The sequence below is a fragment of the Pogona vitticeps genome, chromosome 2 (assembly GCF_051106095.1).
Source record: "Pogona vitticeps strain Pit_001003342236 chromosome 2, PviZW2.1, whole genome shotgun sequence".
In the NCBI taxonomy this organism is placed as follows: domain Eukaryota; kingdom Metazoa; phylum Chordata; class Lepidosauria; order Squamata; family Agamidae; genus Pogona; species Pogona vitticeps.
In genome coordinates, this window is record NC_135784.1 from 196,968,312 (window position 1) to 196,990,802 (window position 22,491).

Consider the following 22,491-nt stretch of genomic DNA (forward strand, 5'->3'; position numbering starts at 1 on the left):
AATGGCTTCTACTTCTGTGCTATTATATACATAGAAAGGACAGAGGCATCCGTCCCGTCCTTGGTCTCAGAAATCTTTTCATGTGTATTCTACCGTAGGTTTCAGATTCCACCCTCAACACTATTATCTAATCAGTAATTCCTAAGGTTTCACTACCATTTGATTTTTCAACATCTGCACGGTCTTTCAGATGGTACAGGGCATCAGTTTGATAATAACCTTCCCCTGCAAAATATGGACATCTACCTGTACTGGTACTATGGCGTATATCTTTCTTTTTTAAAAAAAAAAATACTAGCAAACATCTCCCCAGATTAATGATCTCCACGGCTTCAGTGCTAAAGCAATACAGACTCAGCCTCGAACCACTCCAATAGTGGTATCTTTTGCTGTTTGACCAAGTAGAGGATCCCTAATCCAAGTAACTGCAAGTTCGGTTCTGTCACCGTTGGGAAGTACTGACCTTCGATTTATTCACTGGGGTCCGTACGCCAACTACAGGTTTTATTGCTCCTGTGCAGGTGCGGATGGAAACACTGTCGGGGACATTTTCATATGGCAGTGGACAGGGAATCTGCCATAACTCTTCCCTCCGATACCTTTTATTCTATGGATTTTTCATCACCATAATTCCTAATCAAACATGATCCAAATACCTCTTTGATGACCAAGGTAGTTCTAGTTCGCCTGTCTCAGATCGATATAGACAGGCACATGTGAGTTCCCTCTGGTGACTTACCTCCTATCTTTGGAGGGAAGGATGGTCTACCATCCGCATCTATTGGCCATGAACTTGCCAACCTGGAAAATACTCCCACTTTGGCATCAGTGCTCGATCGAGCTCGAAAACCATAAACTCAATGTCGATTTGTAAATAAATGAAATCTTTATTAAATATAATGAAACAAAGAACTACCTTGCCAACTTTCTTTGAAACTGTTGCCTACTTGGCTTTCCATTTATGCTTTAAAATGTTGTATATCTGCTACTGCTGCCCATTAACCAGATGATTCTGGTACGTAGGACTTTTGTCTCATTCTAGGGTCAAACATCTTTTCACAGGACTCAGTACCACCTGTCCTCCATGTAAACTCATTGTTCCTCAATGGTCTATAGATCATTCTAAATTCACTCATGTGCCCGCCATTCGAGCCCATTTTCTCTTCAAATGCGAAATTACTTACTTTGAACAGCCTTCCTAGTGGCTGTCCTATCTGCCAAGGGAACATGGGAAATAGCTGGATTGTGATTCGATCCACCTTTTATTCAATTTTCCTGATAAAGTGACTTCCTACCTTAATGTCTCATTTTTTGACCTATTCGACTAGTTTTCATGTTTATCTGTGCTTCATCTTACCATCATTTTTCAGATCACCATCATCTCCTCTAGAGCACATGCTCCACAATAATTATGTAAGACGCTCACCAGCATTTTGTCTGGACACTGCCAGAGCTTCTAAACAGATGACAGGCTCTTTTTATGCTTTCATTCTTTTAATTTCGAAAGTCCAGTTTCATCCTATCCATCTCTAGATCGATGGTCCACACTGTATCTATGGCTTACCAGTGGTCAGACGAGTCACCGTCTAATCAGCTTTAGCCTCGCTCCATGGAGTGCTGTCTACCTTGGCTGCATCCAGAGTAGAATCGAGATTCTTGACATTACCGTGCAGCAATATGATCCATGCCATCTACCTTTGTGGGGCACTACTGGCTACATGTAGGTGCACGCAGTAACACTGGATTTGGCAGAAATGTGTTGGCATCCTTCCTACCGTGACGTCCCACCTGCCAATAAGTAAGCTTGCCAGTCACCCATATGTGTGTATTCACAGAGGCCACGAAGAAGAAAGAAAGGTTACTTACCTGTAACCATGGTTCTTCCAGTGGACCTCTGTGAATTCACACTACCCGCCCATCCTCCCCTCTGTCCGTCACGGGTATCTTATTGTTGTCTAACTCTCGTGCCCGGCGGACAAATTGCAGGAACTGAGGGGAATCTTGGGTGGGAGGAGCTTGTGCCTCATGGGGGATCATACCATAAAATTGTTACTTTTAGCTCTGGAATGCTCCGAGAATGTCAGCGCAGGCGCAGACTAAACCCATATGTGTGTATTCACAGAGGTCCACTCGAAGAACCATGGTTACAGGTAAGTAACCTTTCTTTTCTTGTGCCATCTTCTTTGAAATCCCCATTTATGTATTCATTTGGAAATGTTACTTATCTATTTACTGAGTTTCATAGTTAATAGTTAGACTATTAAATGTAACAGTTATAAGCAGGCTTAGAGAGGAGCAAATCTCTTATTCTGCCATCTTCCACAGGAGCAAGCCGTGCCCTGTCCACATACTGGAATGAGTAACATAGCAACATTCTTGTTACATAGTACTTGTAGTGAATTACAACCATGGTGGCCATAAACCCCAAAGTATTGTCAAGCCACCTTGATAATGTGCAAGTTAATGTGTTATTTCTGATTTCTGGTACAATATACATACACAGTTTGGCTTGTATAAAATCAAGAGTTCTTAATATCTTAAATGTCATAAATAATGTCAAGCAGAACCCTAACAACCAAATTATTAATTGAGTATTTGATTATATTAAAGCAATAAAATAAGTTTAGATTTCATTTGAAAATAGGTATTAAACATATTTCAGTTTTCCTCCAACCTTTTTTATTTCCTGGGAAGAAGAGAAATAAATCCTGTTCTCCTATGACTTCAATTTTTCTAGAAATTTTACAGCTTGCACCCAGAGATTAAGATTGTGACTACACTGGGAACTAGGACAGGATTAACTGCAGAAGTAGAACAGATGAATCACAAACTAGCCCTGCCCTTTTTCCTTGCTACTGGAAGCTTCTACTTTTAAAAGCTTGTTGTTGTTGTTTAGTCGTTTAGTCGTGTCCGACTCTTTGTGACCCCATGGACCAGAGCACGCCAGGCCGTCCTATCTTCCACTGCCTCCTGGAGCTGGGCCAAATTCATGTTGGTTGCTTCGATGACACTGTCCAAACATCTCATCCTCTGTCGTCCCCTTCTCCTCTTGCCCTCACACTTTCCTAACATCAGGGTCTTTTCCAGGGAGTCCTCTCTTCTCATGAGATGGCCAAAGTATTGGAGCCTCAGCTTCAAGATCCGTCCTTCCAGTGAGCGCTCAGGCTTGATTTCCTTTAGAATGGATCAGTTTGTTCTCCTTGCAGTACAAGGGACTCTCAAGAGTCTCCTCCAGCACCAAAATTCAAAAGCATCAATTATTTGGCGGTCAGCTTCCTTTATGGTCCAGCTCTCACTTCCGTACATCACTACAGGAAAAACCATAGCTTTGACTATTTGGACTTTTGTTGGCAAGGTGATGTCTCTGCTTTTTAAGATGCTGTCGAGGTTTGTCATCGCTTTCCTCCCAAGAAGAAGGTGTCTTTTAATTTCGGGGCTGCTGTCACCATCTGTAGTGATCATGGAGCCCAAGAAAGTAAAATCTGTCACTACCTCCATATCTTCCCCTTCTATTTCCCAGGAGGTGATGGGACCAGCGGCCATGATCTTAGTTTTTTTGATGTTGAGCTTCAGACCATTTTTTGCGCTCTCCTCTTTCACCCTCATTACAAGGTTCCTTAATTCCTCCTCACTTTCTGCCATCAGAGTGGTATCATCTGCATATCTGAGGTTGTTGATATATCTTCCAGCAATCTTAATTCCAGTTTGGGATTCCTCCAGTCCGGCCTTTCGCATGATGTATTCCGCATATAAGTTAAATAAGTAGGGAGACAATATACAGCCTTGTACTCCTTTCCCAATTTTGAACCAATCAGTGTTTCCATATCCAGCTCTAACTGTTGCTTCCTGTCCCACATATAGATTTCTCAGGAGATGGATAAGGTGGTCAGGCACTCCCATTTCTTTAAGGACTTGCCATAGTTTGCTGTGGTCCACACAGTTAAAGGCTTTTGCATAGTCAATGAAACAGAAGTAGATGTTTTTCTGGAACTCTCTGGCTTTCTCCATAATCCAGCGCATGTTAGCAATTTGGTCTCGAGTTCCTCTGCCCCTTCGAAATCCAGCTTGCACTTCTGGGAGTTCTCAGTCCACATACTGTTGAAGCCTACCTTGGAGGATTTTGAGCATAACCTTGCTAGCGTGTGAAATGAGTGCAATTGTACGGTAGTTGGAGCATTCTTTCACACTGCCCTTCTTTGGGATTGGTATGTAGACTGATCTTTTCCAGTCCTCTGGCCACTGTTGAGTTTTCCAAACTTGCTGGCATATTGAATGTAGCACCTTAACAGCGTCATCTTTTAAGATTTTAAATAGTTCAACTGGAATGCCATCACCTCCACTGGCCTTGTTGTTAGACAAGCTTTCTAAGGCCCACTTGACTTCACTCTCCAGGATGTCTGGCTCAAGGTCAGCATTCACACTATCTGGGTTGTCCGGGATATCCAGATCTTTCTGGTATCGTTCCTCTGTGTATTCTTGCCACCTCTTCTTGATGTCTTCTGCTTCTGTGAGGTCACTCCCATTTTTGTGCTTTATCATGTTCATCTTTGCACAAAATGTTCCTTTAATATCTCCAATTTTCTTGAATAGATCTCTGGTTTTTCCTTTTCTGTTCTTTTTCTCTATTTCTTTGCATTGTTCGTTTAAGAAGGCCCTCTTGTCTCTCCTTGCTATTCTTTGGAAGTCTGCCTTCAATTTTCTGTAACTTTCCCTGTCTCCCTTGCATTTTGTTTCCCTTCTCTTCTCTGCTATTTGTAAGGCCTCATTGGACAGCCACTTTGCTTTCTTGCATTTCCTTTTCTTTGGGATGGTTTTTGTTGCTGCCTCCTGTACAGTGTTACGAGCCTCTATCCAAAGTTCTTCAGGCACTCTGTCCACCAGATCCAGTTCCTTAAATCTGTTCTTCACTTCCGCTGTGTATTCATAAGGGATTTGGTTTAGATTATACCTGACTAGCCCAGTGGTTTTTCCTACTCTCTTCAGTTTAAGCTTGAATTTTGCTATTAGAAGCCGATGATCAGAGCCACAATCAGCTCCAGGTCTTGTTTTTGCTGACTGTATAGAGCTTCTCCATCTTTGGCTGCAGAGAATATAATCAATCTGATTACAGTATTGTCCATCTGGTGATTTCCATGTGTAGAGTCACCTCTTGTGTTGTTGGAAAAGAGTGTTTGTGATGACTAGCTTGTTCTCTTGACAAAACTCTATTAGCCTTTGCCCTGCTTCATTTTGAACTCCAAGGCCAAACTTCCCTGTTGTTCCTTTTATCTCTCGACTCCCTACTTTGGCATTCCAATCCCCTAGAATGAGAAGAACATCTTTCTTTGGTGTCAGTTCTAGAAGGTGTTGTAAGTCTTCATAGAATTGGTCCCTTTCAGTCTCCTCAGCATTGGTAGTTGGTGCATAAACTTGGATTACTGTGATGTTGAAAGGTCTGCCTTGGACTCGTATTGACATCATCCTATCATTTTTGAGATTATATCCCATTACATCTTTTCCCACTCTTTTGTTGACTATGAGGGCTACGCCATTCCTTCTACGGGATTCTTGTCCACAATAGTAGATATGATAATCATCTGAATTGAATTCACCCATACCTGTCCATTTTAGTTCACTGACGCCCAGGATGTCAATGTTTATTCTTGCCATCTCCTGTTTGATCACATCCAGCTTACCAAGGTTCATAGATCTTACATTCCAGGTTCTTATGCAGTATTCTTCTTTGCAGCATCGGACTTTCCTTTCACTTCCAGGCATGTCCACAGCTGAGCGTCCTTTCGGCTTTGGCACAACCACTTCATTAGCTCTGGAGCTACTTGTAGTTGTCCTCCGCTCTTCCTCAGTAGCATGTTGGATGCCTTCCGACCTGAGGGGCCCATCTTCCAGCGTCATATCTTTTAGCCTTTTGTTTCTGATCATGGGGTTTTCTTGGCAAAGATACTGGAGTGGCTTGCCAGTTCCTGCTCCAGGTGGATTGCGTTTAGTCGGAACTCTCCACTATGACCTGTCCGTCTTGGGTGTCCCTGCACGGCATAGCCCATAGTTTCTCTGAATTACTCAAGCCCCTTCACCATGACAAGGCAGCAATCCATGAAGGGGTTTTAAAAGCTGGAGCAATCTAAATACAGTGGAACCTCGCCTTACGAAATTAATCCATATTGGAACAGTGTTCGTACATCGAAATGTTCGTAAGTCGAAGCAAAATTTCGCATAGGAATGCACTGAAAATAATTTAATCTGTTCTGGCTGTTTTTTGTTCTTATCTAGAGGTGCCATTCGCAAGTAGAGGCATTAGTTCCCATAGGAACTAATGCAGAGCCAGTTAATTCTTACTCTACCACTAGGGGGAGAACTTTTTTCTTTTTTCTTCTTTTGACCTAAGATGAACTTAGGTCAAAAAAAGGGCAGGAAAGGAGGGGGGAGGGAACACATTCTAAACAGAACACCTTTTAACCCAAGCATGTTTTAAACAAAACCAAGTACCTTTTAGCTTAGAAAAAGGGCAGGAGAACACCTTTTAAACAGAACAGTTGCAGTTCAAGGTCAAAGCTCCATTCACAAGTCGAAGCAATATTTTGCGAATGGAGCAATTCTTAAGTCAAAATGTTCATAGGTAGGGACATTCGTAAGTCGAGGTTCCAGTGTAATGTTTTCCCCATATGATCAGTTGTTGAGTTTGAGTTTTATTATTATATGGTAATAGACCCAAAAATTCAAAGATAAAAACATTATATAAGATATACAGAATAAGTTGTTAGAACATATCAGCAGTATAAAACTTGAGTTATGTGGTTGTCTTAATATAACACTTTACGAATTCTTAAAACTGAAAATAAAAATGTAGCCACCGACTGTGTTATTAATTAGTTCTCTCCTAGCTTTTACTTTTTAAAAGCTGGAGCAATCCAAACAATATTTTTCCCATATGATCAGTTGTTTCGTTCTCCAAAAGGATAGGGGGCATGGTTATGCATAGTATTATGGTGACATACTAAGCTGGGTATGATGTTTTGGATAGCATGGATACTTGCCCCTACAGTCTTTCTCCCTAGTCACCCCAACAGTTGCCAAGAATAGTGCACTATCACCATATCAATGCATTGGTACATTAGTTTAGTGCTAGATCACCTCTACACAGTCAAAAGAAAGATAAAAATTACTATAAAATAGAAACAACGCTGACAAACTACATCAGATTACTATATTTCTGCAGTATGTATTTTGTTGAGCTCTTATGTGTGCATGTTGCAGAAAACTTTGGAGAACTATCTCTTGCCCCTAGTGTCACACAACATTTTATACAGTCCACTGGCTTTGCAGTGAGCCATAAAAGGAGAACTGCATTACTGCTGTAGTTTATTAAACATTTCTTTATTGTATTCAATTGTGTGGTTGTAGTAAATGTTTTCCACATTTTTATCTGTGTCTTTCCAAAGATCAAGACAGAACATAATATATTATTAAAAGTGTGGTAATAATAACAGTAATTCGAGGTCCAAGCTATCATGTTAGATATTTGAACGTTTCCACAGATATTTGATTTTATATTTAGTTTATGTTTTAGACTAGATAAAGATAGATTGAGAAAGTAAGAGATTTCTTGAGATAGTGGATGTTAGAAGTCATTTTCTGACAATATGATCCAAATCTGAAGTTCTTTTAGCAATAATTTTATACATTAAAATCTTTATAAATTCTGTTACTTACATTCTTGTGATACTTCTCATTTGCAGGTATATTTTTATGAATACAATGAACTTTCAAAACCTGTCGATAAACCTAGGCAGTGTCTTCCACATGCAGTGATAAAAATAAAAAGTATTAATCAGAAGATAGGCGCTGGCTCTCTTGTACAGTCTTTGAAGTGTAAACCTAAAAGGCTGCCTAATAATGTTGGTAAGTTACTTTTACAAATTGACATCTTGTGTTTTTATTTTAATGTACTCATGGTTCTGCCACTCTCGTTTCATCGCTGTATTTTATATGGCAGTTCTCCCATGGTGTCCTGCCACTCTTCCTGTCTACAATGAACAGCTTTCCCTATCTTTAGTTCTTGTGACCTTAAAAATGCATGTTTTGTTTTGTGATTGATCATAGGAAAATAAATACTGACCTAATTTGCATATCTGATCAGTTAGGTATGCATGTGTAAGGATGTCTATTGGATGGAAAATGTAATAGCAGAAAATACGCACTTCTCCTAGCACTCATTAGTTTTACCTTAAGTGAATGATAGGAAGCACAGCAGAGTCTGGAGTCGTCAGTGAGAAGAGCAGTTGTTCCTAAGCTTGGGTAACCCAAGTGTTGTTGGACTGCAGTTCCCAGAAGCCTTCACCACCAGCTGTGTTGGCTGGGGTTTTTGGGAATTGCAGTTCAAGGACACCTGGGTTCCCCAAGATAGGGTAACACTGGAGAAGGCAGGTTCTAATGAGGAGACTGTACCTTGAGAATTTCTCTCCAGACTGCTTGCTCCTGGCTGCTGCTCCTTCTGTACCCTTCTCTCTGACTGCTTAGTCCAGGTTGAGATATATACTCAGGATTAGGTGGAATCTTCTTGTATTTACTGTATTTTTTGCACCATAAGACTCACTTTTTTCCCACAAAACAGGGGTGTGGAAAGTCTATGCGTCTTATGGAGCTAAGAAAACAGATTATATTTTCCTGTTTTCTTCTCCTAAAAAATTGGTGCGTCTTATGGAAAGGTGCGTCTTATGGAGCGAAAAATACGGTACTTCTTTCCTCCATGGTTATTCCAAAGGGATAGTGTCTAACAGTTAAAATCAAATTAGATTGTGCAGTTAATCCATCTTTACCTCTTTAATGAATTATTGGTCATGGCAACGGTACAGTGAGGAATAACAAATGGAAGACAAACATGTCTAGGTCTCCATTAGAATGAAGAAATCTACACAAGTCTGTCTGCGTTTAGAATGAGGCAGAGTGATTGTATAATAGAAGTCTTTTGTGAGGAAGCACCTGGGAACTATTGTGTTATGTGGTCAGTAGTAGAGAATTAATGCTATTTGAACTTTGAAAATGCAACCAGCAGCTGAGGGACTATGCGAGACTCAGTGAGAAGTCCCACTTTAATCCTTAGAATTTAAGGATTGGTGGAGAGCAGTGTATGTTTCTAGCAGTCTTGCAGCTGAATAAGAGAGAGAAAAGGAATGACGATGTTTCATTTTGAGCCTGGTATTTCTTAATTTGTAAATGGAACACTGTGCTGGCTTTCTTGCTTCTTTTCCTCCCTGGTTTGCTGTTCTGTCCCCTTACCTTCCCCAGAATAACTGCTATAAAGTTGGATACATAGTTCTTTCATCTACCTGATATGTCACTGGTACTCATGGTGAAACCACACCTTTTAGAAAAGATCTATGTGTAGCTGTAAGGTGATTTCCAGTCCAAATGAACTTTGATTTTCTTTTTCTCACTGTGTATTGTGAATATTTAGTAACTGTGTTTTTCTTTTAAGATTAACTGTTGGTTGACATTTTAGTCATGGTGATAAAAACATACCTCCTAAAGACTCCTTGTGTTTGCTGTTCTTTAGCCACTCATGTGCACTTACGCAATAGCCAAAACACGGCCTTGCCGCATGATCCAGCCCACGAGGAGGAGACACGCACCGTTTCTTCTCCATTGGAGAAGAGTCCTCTCAACATTCCCCACACACCTCTCCCTGAGAAGAAGAGTCACATGGTACACTGCAGCAACCTGCTCTCTTCAGAGCCAGCTATTTTTAAAGGCCTGATTTCCAGAGTCCTCAAAGTTTTACAGTAAGGGTATCCATAGAAATTATTATTTTTGTGCCTGTCTCCAAAGATACTTTAGATCCAAGGTGCGGTGAGAAAGTTACTAGGGAGATCACAGTGATTTGCCTGGACATCCTTCCAGTCATGCCTTTACTCTGAGAAATTCCTTTTTATAGGTTTTTATAAAATGGCTGACTTTAAATGCTTGTTGTTTGGATGGCTCCTGTGCGTTTGAAGAGGATGATGTGGTGTGGTGGTTCTGAAGAAAGCAGCTGCTGTGAGAAGAAGCCCTTCTGGGATGGTGGTGGTGAGAAGGGGAGTGATGCATTTATCACCTGCCACTCCACTCCCTGAGTCCACTGTCTCACTGAGGCTATGGCAGGGCTTTTTCCTAGCAGGACCTTGAATCAGTTCAGCAAAGCATTATCAAAACTGCCACAGTTTGACTGATAAGACTGCATTATAGATTGATCAAAGCATTTTTTCCATATCTAAGGTTTCATAACCTTAATAAAAATGAAATTTGAAATTTTATCTCTTACCTTCCATCCACAGGAAGAAGTCTCCCACTGGAAAACTGTACAAGAGTGACAAGGATAGGTAAAAGTCAGCTGATTTATGAACATTTCAGAAAGCCTGTAGACACCTGTGCTGAAAATGCTGAGAATAATGCATCTGCTGAAGTCTCCCCTTTCTCTGGGGACGCTCATAATTGGAGTAGTTCTGTTGCTGAATCCCAAGGTAGAAAAATGAACTATGATTCAACTAGAAAATGGGATGCCACAAATGTGAAAATAGATAAACCAGCTCTTCAGTATGTTTCCCCTATGGATGTCTGCAGAGATATTAGAAGTAAACACATGGGAAGTAAAACACATTCTGGAATTTCTCCTATCTATGATAGTGCCTTAAGTACTGTAATAACTTCAAAAGTAATTAAGGATCCAAGGTTAACAAAAAGAGAGCAAATCCTAGGGAAGCAAAATGGAGAGGCTGGCTTCAGTGGAATTTCACATCATGAAAACGAACTGGAATATAATTTGGAAATGAAATTATCTGCCACTATAGGAGTACCTAACACTGTACCTGAGGATTCTTTCCTTTTTAATTCCAAGAATATGTTTAGCCAAAGATGCTATACAGATAAAACATGGAATCAAAATATTACAGAAGAGGGTGTGTCCCCATATCTGTTAAGTGGTGATCAGGGGCTAGGTATTGTAAACAAAGAAATTCTGTCTTCTCAGAATACTCGTACTGATCATGCTTTGGAAACTTATCTAGCTCTTGGGTTATTAAAATCTAAGGAATTCAGCAACAATCCACATAGAGTCATGGTGGATAATTCCAAAGGAGAAAAGGGAATGACATACTCAGAAGTGACCTCCTCACAACTGAATTCTTCTAAAACAGTGGATGATAAGTGGAAATGTCAGGATTCTCATCCAATTAACAAGAAACATGTTATTATCAAACCACTGTCCTGTGAGGTTACTAACATCTGTATATCCAAACAAAATCCCATAAATGAAACATTTGAAACTGATGAGATGGCTGATAGAAAAGAAATGACTAGCCAGTTAGAGGATGATGACATTTACACTTCTGGGGTACAATGCACAACAGATAATGGTACAAAATGTGTTAGAAGCAACTGTACTTCATCAGGAGAACATATTGGTGAAATCCATACTTTACAGAATCCTACTTTACAGTTGGGAATTTGTGAAAGCATTGTTTCTGAAAATGTTGTGAAGGAAGTCTGGGATGAGAATAACTTTATCTGTCAGTGGCCTTCAAATGAAATTAGTGCAGAGCAGTTTGAACAAAATAAGTTTCCAACTGCTGTAGAGTCTGAAAATTCAAACATGTCTGAAACCCAAAGAAGCATTAAACAAATGTATTCAACGTATGAAAGAGCAAAAGAATCTATAAGTATAAGAGAAGTATGTACAATAAATGACATAAAGGAGATTTCTGCTGAAGAGAGTACCAGCAACAAGGTTTATGCAGGATCTTCAGACTCAAATTCTGACTTATTGAACAGTAACTTGTCTCAACAAGGGAATGTTCCAGAAATGTTTGAAGAAGTTATAGAGGTGAAATGTGGGGATATTAATACCCAGGACTTGAAAATTCCTAATGAGGTTGAAAAGGTGCTTGGAAAATGTACAAAATGTCTGTCAGTACCACATAAGCCATGTAATCATGGAAACATGACTAATGAAAAGGATGCCTATTATTATTTACTAGAACGAATGGATTGGGATACTTTGTTAAGAAAAGCAAGTCAGAATACTGAGATATCAGGAAATCCCTCTATGAATGAGAATGAGAATAATTATTTATATAGTGCGCACTCTTCTGTGGTAGGAAAATCACCTGAATTAGTGTTTCCTGACTTACAAATTACAGTAACCAACTCATCTCAATCAGAACTAAAATTAGAAATTGGAAAACGTTCTAATAAATGTCCAAGACAAAGAAGTGGAACAAAATGGTTGGGAAAGAAAATGATGAAAAAATATACACAAAGTAAAAATAAGCATAATCTTTATAATGGAAAGAAAGAACTTAAGTGCTGTTCATCTAAAATGTTTTTTTCATTGTCAAAGGGGCGGTTGACAAAGATAGCACAGTCGGAAAAGCATATTAAGAATATTTTGAATACACTTAACACAGAAGCATCGCTATGTAAAAACAAACTTATTTCCCAAAAAATAGATAGAGTAATGTTTCACTTAAGAAAAGCTCAGAGGAGAGTTCAGTCTTTAAAAAATGTGACAAACGCTGGAAGGGGAAATTCAGGTGACTCATCAAAAACACATGAAGTGTTACCCTGTGAATCTTCACCTGTTGATTTTTCTGTAACACCTGGTTCCTTTTTAGATATGTCTTGTAGCAGTGCCAGTGTAAGAAATATGACAATAACAGAAATGGAAAGAGTGTCTGAAACATCTACCAACTTAGATACGATGCAGCTTGGAAACATTATACTGACCAGTGCTGATGAGCACAGTATGATAAATGAGCAGAGCAATTATGAAAATTGTATCAAAGAAAATGTGACAACTACCATGGAAAGCACAAAGGAAAACTCCAATTCTGAAGCAAGTAGCTGTGCAAGTGAAAATATTGCAAAATGTTTGAATTCAGCCCCTGAACCAAAAAAGTTAGTTGTCCATCAAGCAGATGAAGGCACTTGTAAATCTGATGTAAAGATGAGTACAGTTACATTTGTCACATCACTTCAAACCACTGTAAAAGCTTCTGCGGAGGCAAATGCTCTTCAGTCAGATGATGATTCTATGATCCTGGAAAATGATTTTTCTAATGAAGACGGAATTCTGGAAGTATCTCCAGCACAGAAGAATAATGAGAGAGTTTCATCAAGTGGATATGTGCTGCCACCTATGCCCTTGGTAGATAATGGCTTGCTTCTGTTGTCTCATAACATTGTGCTACCAGAGCATGAAGGGAAAAAAGTAGGAGAAAGTGAGGTATTGGAAATCAAGGAAAAAAATTCTAATTTAAAGCCACACATCATGAATGACATTTCTCTGAAGCCATTCATAAGTTTAGAACAGAAAGAAACATCTCATGCAGGTCACATCACACCACCTAAGGAATCTGCCAGCAAGCAGATTAGCTCAAAGAGTACAAGGCTTTACTCCAATTCACCGTTAAGCATTGTTTCAGAGCACAACATTGAAACTATTAATGCAAACTTTACTTTATCCATTGCCTCTTGTGATATCAAGCAAAATGAAACAAATCAACATTGTATATTCCCTGGGACTAGAATGACTGAAAACCCATTTTCAGGTGGATATTCCAACAACTATATAGATCACAGTTGTGACATTAAATGTACACAAATAGAGATTGAACTAAAGTGTTCTGATTTTAAAATTAAAATGTCAGAGGTCTTGCAAAAGGCAGATGAAACCTCATCTTCGAATTTTTTACATGATCAGATTATATTTTGCAGATACTTTCTTCCTTTGTTTATTAAAGCTTTTGAAAAAAAGCAGGGTTGCTGTTTTGAATGCGTTCTGGTTTCCAGAGCCATACTTGAGAGTGTGGAGGAAAACATGCCACTCAGCTGTAAATTAAAGCCTTCAGCTATAGAATCATTGGTTGAACTACAAATTATAATGGAAACAATTGAATTCTTAGAAAATAAGAAGAGGTTTATAGAAGGTGAACCAACTTTCCGAAGCTTACTTTGGTATGATGATTCACTGTGTAATGAGTTGTTTGGTGATCAGTCAGGTTATCAACAACAGTCAAATTTCTACCCTGCATTTCAAAGGAGGTTAAAATACAGTGCTCTTAGTGAGTTACAGAGCTATCACGAACAACTAGTAGACATCTTTGAGAACACAAGATGGGAAAATAGCTCTTACTATACCTTCTTGAAATCAAGACGTGAAATCAAGGAATGTGAAGCAGCGATGACAAGTGATTTCAATGCCACTGATTTTTTTCTTTCTGTACCATATGTTTGCGGAGCTAACTATGGTGATACTTTAGAGGACTTAGAAGATATAAGAAAAACTACAATGAATTTACTAAATTTATCTAGGAGCCTCCCACGCATTAATTTGAATGCTGAAAAAGAAGACCATTTTTGGGTTATAGTGGAAATTATTGCTACAAAGGTAGAATTTATAAAGACTTGTGAAGAGATGAATATAAAAACATCATTGTTTGGCCTTGAGCACATATTTTTTGATGCTGCTAAAAGCCTTGTGTGGAGAGAGAGAACAAAATCCTTAAAAGAACACTTAAAAGGTGGTCAAATGTCCAATGAAACTGTCTTATCCAAGTGTTGTGAAACATATGAACATATGATAGAATTCATTACAAAGAGATCTGCAGAAGAATGTTATATTTCTGAAAAGGGAAATGGGCAACAAAAAGCAAGCCCTTACACTAGAGATTCTCTTATTCTACCTCAGGACATTTGTTGCATTGGTGAAATACTGGATGAAGCACAGTCTGCAAACACTGAAAGATTACAGCAGCTCATGTTCAGATGTACAGAGCACATGGAAATGCTGAAAAAGTATTTTCAGATTCTGCAAGAAGAGGATGTCAGTGTTTTGATCACAAAAGAAAATGTGCTGGGATTTATGAAAGATGGTGGCATAAACCCTTTGATTTTGAAACCTGAAGCTGTTGAGGTTTATACTGAAATGGCAATGACATACGAAACAGTTTTTTTCCTTAAAAACTCAATAGCAAGCAAAGAAAATCAACCAAGATTTAGAAGTTTATTATGGTTTGATTTATCACTTCTACCCGAACTCTTTCGGTCCCAAGAAAAAATGGCTTCCTTATCTTACCGGAAAGACAACCTTTCAAAAATCATAGAGTCTGCTATCTCTGAACTTCAAGATGAATTGAATGTTATATATGAGTATCCAGAAAATGTAAATTGCCCATATGCACGCCATCTTCTCACAAGAGAGCTTACAGAACTTTCAGAAACTAGAAACCTGCTAAAAACATCTAAGACTCCCATCTCCATGTGTGTTGATTTGGTACCTTATACCGTTTGTTTAAATTATGGGAGTACTGTGTCTGAACTAGAATGTAACTACAACCAGTTTTCTTCCCTTCTTGAAAAACTGATGTTAGCTGAAAGAAAAGATTTAGGAAAAATGGCTCATATTATGAAAATCATGAAAACCATTGAGCACATGAGGTTTATCTGTTCTGAACAAAGAAAATCACCCCTTCCTTTAGTCATACATCAAATGCTTAAAAACTGGAGAAAAGCATGCCAGTTGAAAAGGCAGAATGTGAAAGCAGATCTGAATGTCAGTGAAGGATATGACAATAAAGATACCGGTAGCCTTCGGAGTTCCCATGCTCTGTATAAAAGGCCAGTTGATGTAATTTCAGAAGATGCAGAAAAGAGAGATCAGTCTCAAAGGAAAAAGAAAAAGGTAAGGCTATTCAGCATTTTATTTTAAATTAATGTATATTGTCAGGGCGAAGAACCTGCTGCCATGGGGCCAAATCAAGCCCATTTGAGGTTCGCATCATGTAAAGTTGCAGTGCTCCTCTTAATGATTACTTGCAGACAGTAGGAGCATTAAGCTAAATATTTTGGTATTTTTGTTTCTATTTTTTTGCCTTAGGGCTAGATTACATGTGCCAAAATAATCATTTTATTTTCACCCCTTTTGTGAATTGATTCATTTTTTAATATACAGTGGTGCCCCGCATAGCGACGTTAATCCGTTCCGGATTAATCATTGCTATCCGGAAACATCGCTAAACGGAACTAAAAACCCCATAGGAACGCATTAAACTTCATTTAATGCGTTCCTATGGGGCCCAAACTCACCGCTATGCGGAGATCCTCCATAGTGCCGCCATTTTCGCTGCCTAAGCGAGGAAACCGCGCGAAAATGCTTGCGGTGGCCATTTTGGAACCGCCGATCAGCTGTTCTAAAAACATTGCAATGCGAAGATCGGTAAGCGAAACGCTTACCGATGATCGCAACGCAATGTTTTACCATTTAAAACATCGCAATGTGATCACATTAGCGATTGCAAAAAACAGATCACTGTGCGGATTCGTCATTAAACGGTGCACTCGTTATGCGAGGCACCACTGTAATATGGTGTGTATATCAGTGGGTACATTTTCATTGTTGTGAAAAGAATCATTTCATTTCCAACTACTTAAACCACTTTAGCAGGCTACATAGGGCAAGTATTTTAAATTTATTCTTTTATTGTGATGACTCTAGGGCATTGCCTGGCCCACCCATCCACTTTTTAATTTAAAAAGAAACTTTATTAATAAATGCCGACGCCTCTTTCTTTCCCTCTCAAACAATCCCAAGCAGGAAATGGCCCTTTCTCTGCTGAAGCCGTCTTTCCCTACACACAAGTGGGGACGAAGGCTGTCGCCTTCTGAGCGATGGGTTCCTGTTGTTTTTGTGGCTGCTGCTACACCAAGAATTTACCAAGATGCCTTTAATTTTTCTTAAGGGTATTATTCCAGTGGCTATGAAGTGGCCATAGGGTCCAAAAACCTGAGCCCTTTGCAAAGTAAACAAATCAACCGCAATGTTCACACTTGGAGAATCAAAATTATTAGATACATGATCAGTACATTTTAAAACAACATCACTGGTGAGGAGAAAATAAATGGAATGCCACAGGAAATTAATCAATCTTAGCTGTGCATCCTATGAACAGAAAATTTTGAAATGATCTAAATAACGGCAAAATTGGTATAACGGGGTTCTTTTGGCATGTGTTATTGAACCCTTTGTCCCTAAGAACTTTTCTGAAATTGAATTTGGCCTTCAGGCTGAAGGAGGTTTCTCACCCTTAATATGGTGAGGCATCATTTTCATCTGGATTTAAATAATATGATATCTAGCATTCTTAGGAATGAAGAAACATCTGATAGATCATAAGCACTCCTCCGCCCTGCCCCCCGGTCATTTGGTATTTATCTGAATTAATGCTGCTGGATACCTCAGTGGCTTAGGCTGCGGAGCCAGAGGTTGGGAGTTCAATTCTCCGTTGTGCCTCCTTGGCGGGAGCTGGTCTTCATAATCCATAAGGTCCCTTCCAGCTCTGCAGTTCAAAGGTTGAATAGGCCATCATAAGTCCCCTTATTTAAATTCTGCAAAACAAAACTAATGGGAACTCTTAGTATCATTGAGCTGAGATTACCTTCATTTCATATGAATTCAAATTATATATGCTGTACATATCTGTTTTTGAACAGCTTAAATTAATATTTAAACAAAATGCTTAATCCTCTTAGCAGTATCTAGGTTATTCATATGGATTTGACCTGGGCCAGGCCTTGAACAGGAGTTTGTTTTTAGGCTTCTGTTTTTGAATATTGATAACTGGCATTTTGTAATTATTATGTATTTTTGAAAGAGGGACAGAATATTTAATAAAAGCATAAATAAAGAATAAAATAAAAACATAAAATATAGAAATCCTTAGTGTTGAAGAAAAATGAGCAGAATTTAACATTTAATTTTGGGCTATTGTCAATATTTGATACCAAACATGCCAGAGGTTGTGGACATATTAGCCCTGATATATGGTAAGAAAATGTGATGATGATGGTGGTGATAACAATAACAGTAACATTTTATTTATTTTTTTATTTATTATTATTATTATTATTATTATTAATATTATTCATAGTAGTAGTAGTAGTAGTAGTAGTAGTATGGGAATCATTGGGAATATTATTATTATTCCCATAATTATTGAGGCTTTTAGGAACGATATCAAGAAATTTTGCACAATATTATAAGCAGTTGTAGATCTCAGAAATAACACCATCACAGCTAGAAAAAATGGCAAGATTAGGAACAGCATACATACTGAGCCAATATTTAACACTTAGGTTTTTAGTTAAAACTTGTGTCTGTTATATAATACCAGTCAGGGTTTTTATAATTTTCATTTATTATTATTATTATTATTATTATTATTATTATTATTATTATTATTATTATTATTATTATTATTATTATTATTATTATTATTATTATTATTATTATTATAGAAGAGCACCATGAGCATAATACATCAGAATGAAGAAATATCTGAATAATTGACATTGCAAGTCCAGAAGTAGAATTGGAAAAAATAACAAAATATATGTACCCGACAACAGAAGTAACTCACTTGTGGGTGAAACATATTTCCATAGTTCCCATAGTCATCAGAGCATTGGGAACTATGCCACGGAATATAATTCCTCTGAAATAACACCATCAGAGCTGAAAATATCAGCAATATGAGGAACAGCCTATATATTATAGTGATCTTTATACTTTGATTTTTGGTTAAAACTTGTATTTGTTATGAAATATTAATTAAAGACAGTTTTTTGTATTTGTTAGATGATGGTGGTGGTGGTTGGTGGTTGTAGTAGTAGTAGTAGTAGAAGAGAGGGCGTGCACTAAAGGAGGCAGGGCTGAGAAGCTGCGTCAATGCCTCTGAGTGGGCATCTGCCAGATGAGACAGGGCAAAAAAGTCAGAGCACCTATGGAACAGCTATGCAGCTGAAGGGCCAGAGTGGCGCCAGCCACTGAACTGACGGTTCATACCCATCTCTAAATAATAATAAAAGTATCCAAATAAATTCTGTATTAAATATTTGATTCCAAATATCGAGCCCTGTATATCTAACTTTTAGCCTTTAAGCTACAAATTAGGATACCTCAGGTGTTATTAAAATTGTAAAACAGAGAAGTATGTTGTGATGTCTGATAAGCATTTTCAGACTTAAAAACGCAAAAAAATATTTGGAGGTTTATATCAATATCCTGCCTTAATAAAAATAATTCTTTAGACATAACCAGATGTGCAATATGTCTTGAATGACAAAAATGTGTAATAAATGTTCTTGGTATCACTGAAGGTAGGATCAGGTGGTGGGAAGTTGTACATTCAATTGCACTGGAAGAGATCACTTTGCAGGGAGCAATCTCCCTTACAGTGACCCTTCCATCAGTAGGCATATTTATTTATTTATTTATTTATTTATTTATTTATTTATTTATTTATTTATTTATTTATTTAGGACTTATATACTGCCCCATAGCGCTACAAGCACTCTCCGGGCTACACATTGCCCCCCCCCCAGCAAGCTGGGTACTCATTTTACTGACCTCGGAAGGATGGAAGGCTGAGTCAACCTTGAGCCGGCTACCTGGGATTTGAACCCCAGGTCGTGAGCACAGTTTTAGCTGCAGTACAGCGTTTTAACCACTGCGCCACGAGGCTCTGTCCTGGCTCTAACAAGTAATAACCCTACAGCAGGACTGAAAGGTTCAGCTTGGACATAGATCAGGGTTTGCATGGAGAACAATTCCACCTATGTAAGTTGTATGGTTGCTGGAAAATAGATTGCATCAGGCTACTTCACAATTATTATTATTTTATTTTATTTTATTTTATTTATTTATTTATTTATTTATTTATTTAAAATGAAGTGGTGCTTCCACTTACGACCATAATCCGTTCCAGAAGATGGACGTAACTCGAAATGGTCGTAAGTTAAAGCACCATTTCCATAGAAATGCATTGAAATGCAATTAATCCCTTCTGGCCGAAGAAAAAAAAATCACCAAAAAACCCACTGCAAGACTCATTTGAAACGCAATTCATCCTTTCCGGCTGAAAGAGGGGGGGGGAAGCAATCAGGCGTGCAAGATCCATTGGAAATACACAGAAAACAAACAGAGCAGATCGGAAATGCACAGAGAATAAAGGGGGCAGGTCGGAAATGCAAAGGAAAAAGCAAGGGAAGCATGCAGGACCCATCAGAAATAGGGAAAACCCCAAAAAGCAACCAAACCTCCCAAGACCCATAGCAAATGGGGGGAAAGCCAACAAACAAACCCGCCAAGACCCATTGGAAATGCGAAAAAACACTCCAAAAAGCAACAAAACCCCCAAGACCCATTGGAAATGGGGGGACCAAAAAACAAAGAAACCCCCCAAGACCCATCACAGCACAGAAATATAAGCCCCCCTAGCTCAAAACCATGCTGCAAAAACACCCAGAACAGTTTTTAAAAAGCTGAAAACAGCACCTTACCAGGCAGCCCGAAGCCTCCCTGCAAACACGCACACATGCTCTCAGAAGCAGTCCCAAGCCTCCTCCTCCGATGCACGCTCTCTAACTGCTGGGGCGAAAGAGCTACAAAGAAGCAGCCTCATCGCCACCTACAGTTAGCAGTTTGAATTTCCCGCTTTTCCCCTGCCTTTTTTGTTCATAAGTGGAAGCTCCAGTCGCAAGTAGAAGCAAAATTTTGCACCCAGAGCTGGTCGTAACTCGAAGTGGTTGTAAGTAGGGATATTCGTAAGTCAAGGTACCACTGTATTTTTACACACACATACCCCTTCTTAAAAGAACCCAAGGTGGCTTACAGCAATTAAAAGACAATATTTAAAAGCTTAAAACAGTGGGTATAGAAATATTTTAAAATTATTAAATAAGTATTATATTTAAAATGGTTAATAAAATCAATACTAAAAACACATTTTAAAACAGAACACAACAATCCATTTAAAAAACCCTCTCAGGGTGCCCGTCCCTAAGGAAAAGCTTCCTGAAGAGAAATACCATACGACACAAGTGATCCCAAATGCAGTCTGTTTCCAGGTGCAACCACACGCTAAGATTTAGCCCAATAATTTAAATAATTTCTGGAAATGTAGTCTTAATTTACCTACCGATTATACAAATGCAACAGTAGAACAGAGATGCTATGTCTACTAAGAAATACAATAGAGGGGTACCTTGATTTACGAACTTAATCCGTATTGGAACTGTGTTCGTACATCGAAAAGTTTGTAAATCGAGGCAAAATTACCTATAGGAATGCATTAAAAACCATTTAATCAGTTCCGGCTGTTTTTCGTTCTTATGTCGAGGCGCTGTTCGCAAGTAGAGCCATTAGTTCCCATCGGAACTAATGCAAAGCCGGTTAATCCGTACTCTACCACCAGGGGGAGAATTGTTTTCTTTTTTCTTCTTTTGACCGAAGATGAACTTACGTCAAAAAAAGGGCAGGAAAAGTTTTATTTTCTTGTTCGCAAGTCGAAGCAAAATTTTGTGACTGGAACCATTTGTAACTCGAAATGTTTGTAAGTAGAGACGTTCGTAAGTCAAGGTACCACTGTACTACTTAACGGTATGACAAATTTAAAAAATACTAATGAAGCCAACTTTTAGAAATAAATTCATAAGTCCAAGTCAAGCTGCATACTTTCAAATAAACAACTCGGCACAAATATGAATATGTTATTGATACTCTGGTATTACACAAATTACTTAAAACATTGTAAAACTTAATTTGATTTACATTTTGCAGAAAGAGTGGGAAATATAATACCTCAAAAGAGAAAGAACAAAACTTAAGGATTCTCCAGACAGTACCTGGAATGTAAACAATGAGAAAGAAGTCATCTGTCTCGCTTTTACAATTAAAAGAATTGAAAGCTGCTTATTCCTTTGAATGTATTGAATCTTCATCAAATAAACCTAAATTTGTTAATTCAGACATGCAGCAAGTCAGCCAAATCTAGCCAGCTAAAGAAGTTCTACAAGAGAAGGAAGAGTTGTCAGGATGCCAAAGAACACAAACAGGAATTTTTTGCATCATTTGAGGGGGGAGGCAAATTGTCTCTCTATCATCAGTGAATGTTCAGTTACCAGAGACATTGCAGGAAGACTTTCTTCAGTGACAAAATTACATGGTTCCTTAAATCTGCACAATTATTTAAACCCAAATGTTCTGGGAAGTTATTCAGGATTAATGCCTGAATATGGTGCATCCTTTTATCACCAGGACCTGGTAGAATTGGGAAGGATTTTGGGGTGAAATCTGTGATTTCCAGCAGTTCACCTATATGTAATTCAGAGTCAGAGCCATTTTTCAGTGAAAATAATGAGGAAACTACTAAATGTTGTGCTTTCAATCAAAATGAATATCTGGAACATCTCACTTGCAGTTTTTCTTATCCTTACTATTCTTGGTACTTCTTAGTATTTGTGTCAAACTAGTAGCACTTAATACTTAATAGCTCATATATACCAGGTGCTTCATTATGAAATTTGCTGACTGATTCCAGGCATATCTGCATCTAGAAACATGGCATATAATGAACAATGAATATTCTTAGACTTCTAATTTTAATGTTGACGGATCACAAGTGTTTA

The 22,491-nt window shown here is 38.4% G+C and overlaps 1 protein-coding gene across 2 annotated transcripts in view; it reads left to right on the forward strand.

Moving 5' to 3' along the window:
• TEX15 (testis expressed 15, meiosis and synapsis associated) overlaps positions 1-21,804 on the forward strand; it is an 80,511-nt gene extending 58,707 nt beyond the window's left edge. Inside the window, exons 6-8 of one of the 2 annotated variants that reach the window (XM_078384797.1) lie at positions 7,734-7,896; positions 10,308-15,709; positions 21,644-21,804. In XM_078384797.1, the coding sequence (XP_078240923.1) occupies positions 7,734-7,896; positions 10,308-15,709; positions 21,644-21,661 (5,583 nt within the window). In that variant the 3' untranslated portion in view covers positions 21,662-21,804. Of the gene's footprint in view, positions 1-7,733; positions 7,897-10,307; positions 15,710-18,321; positions 19,957-21,643 lie in introns of those variants that run through there. The other variant, XM_078384796.1, reaches the window with a different exon arrangement.
• Positions 21,805-22,491: the final 687 nt, after the last annotated feature.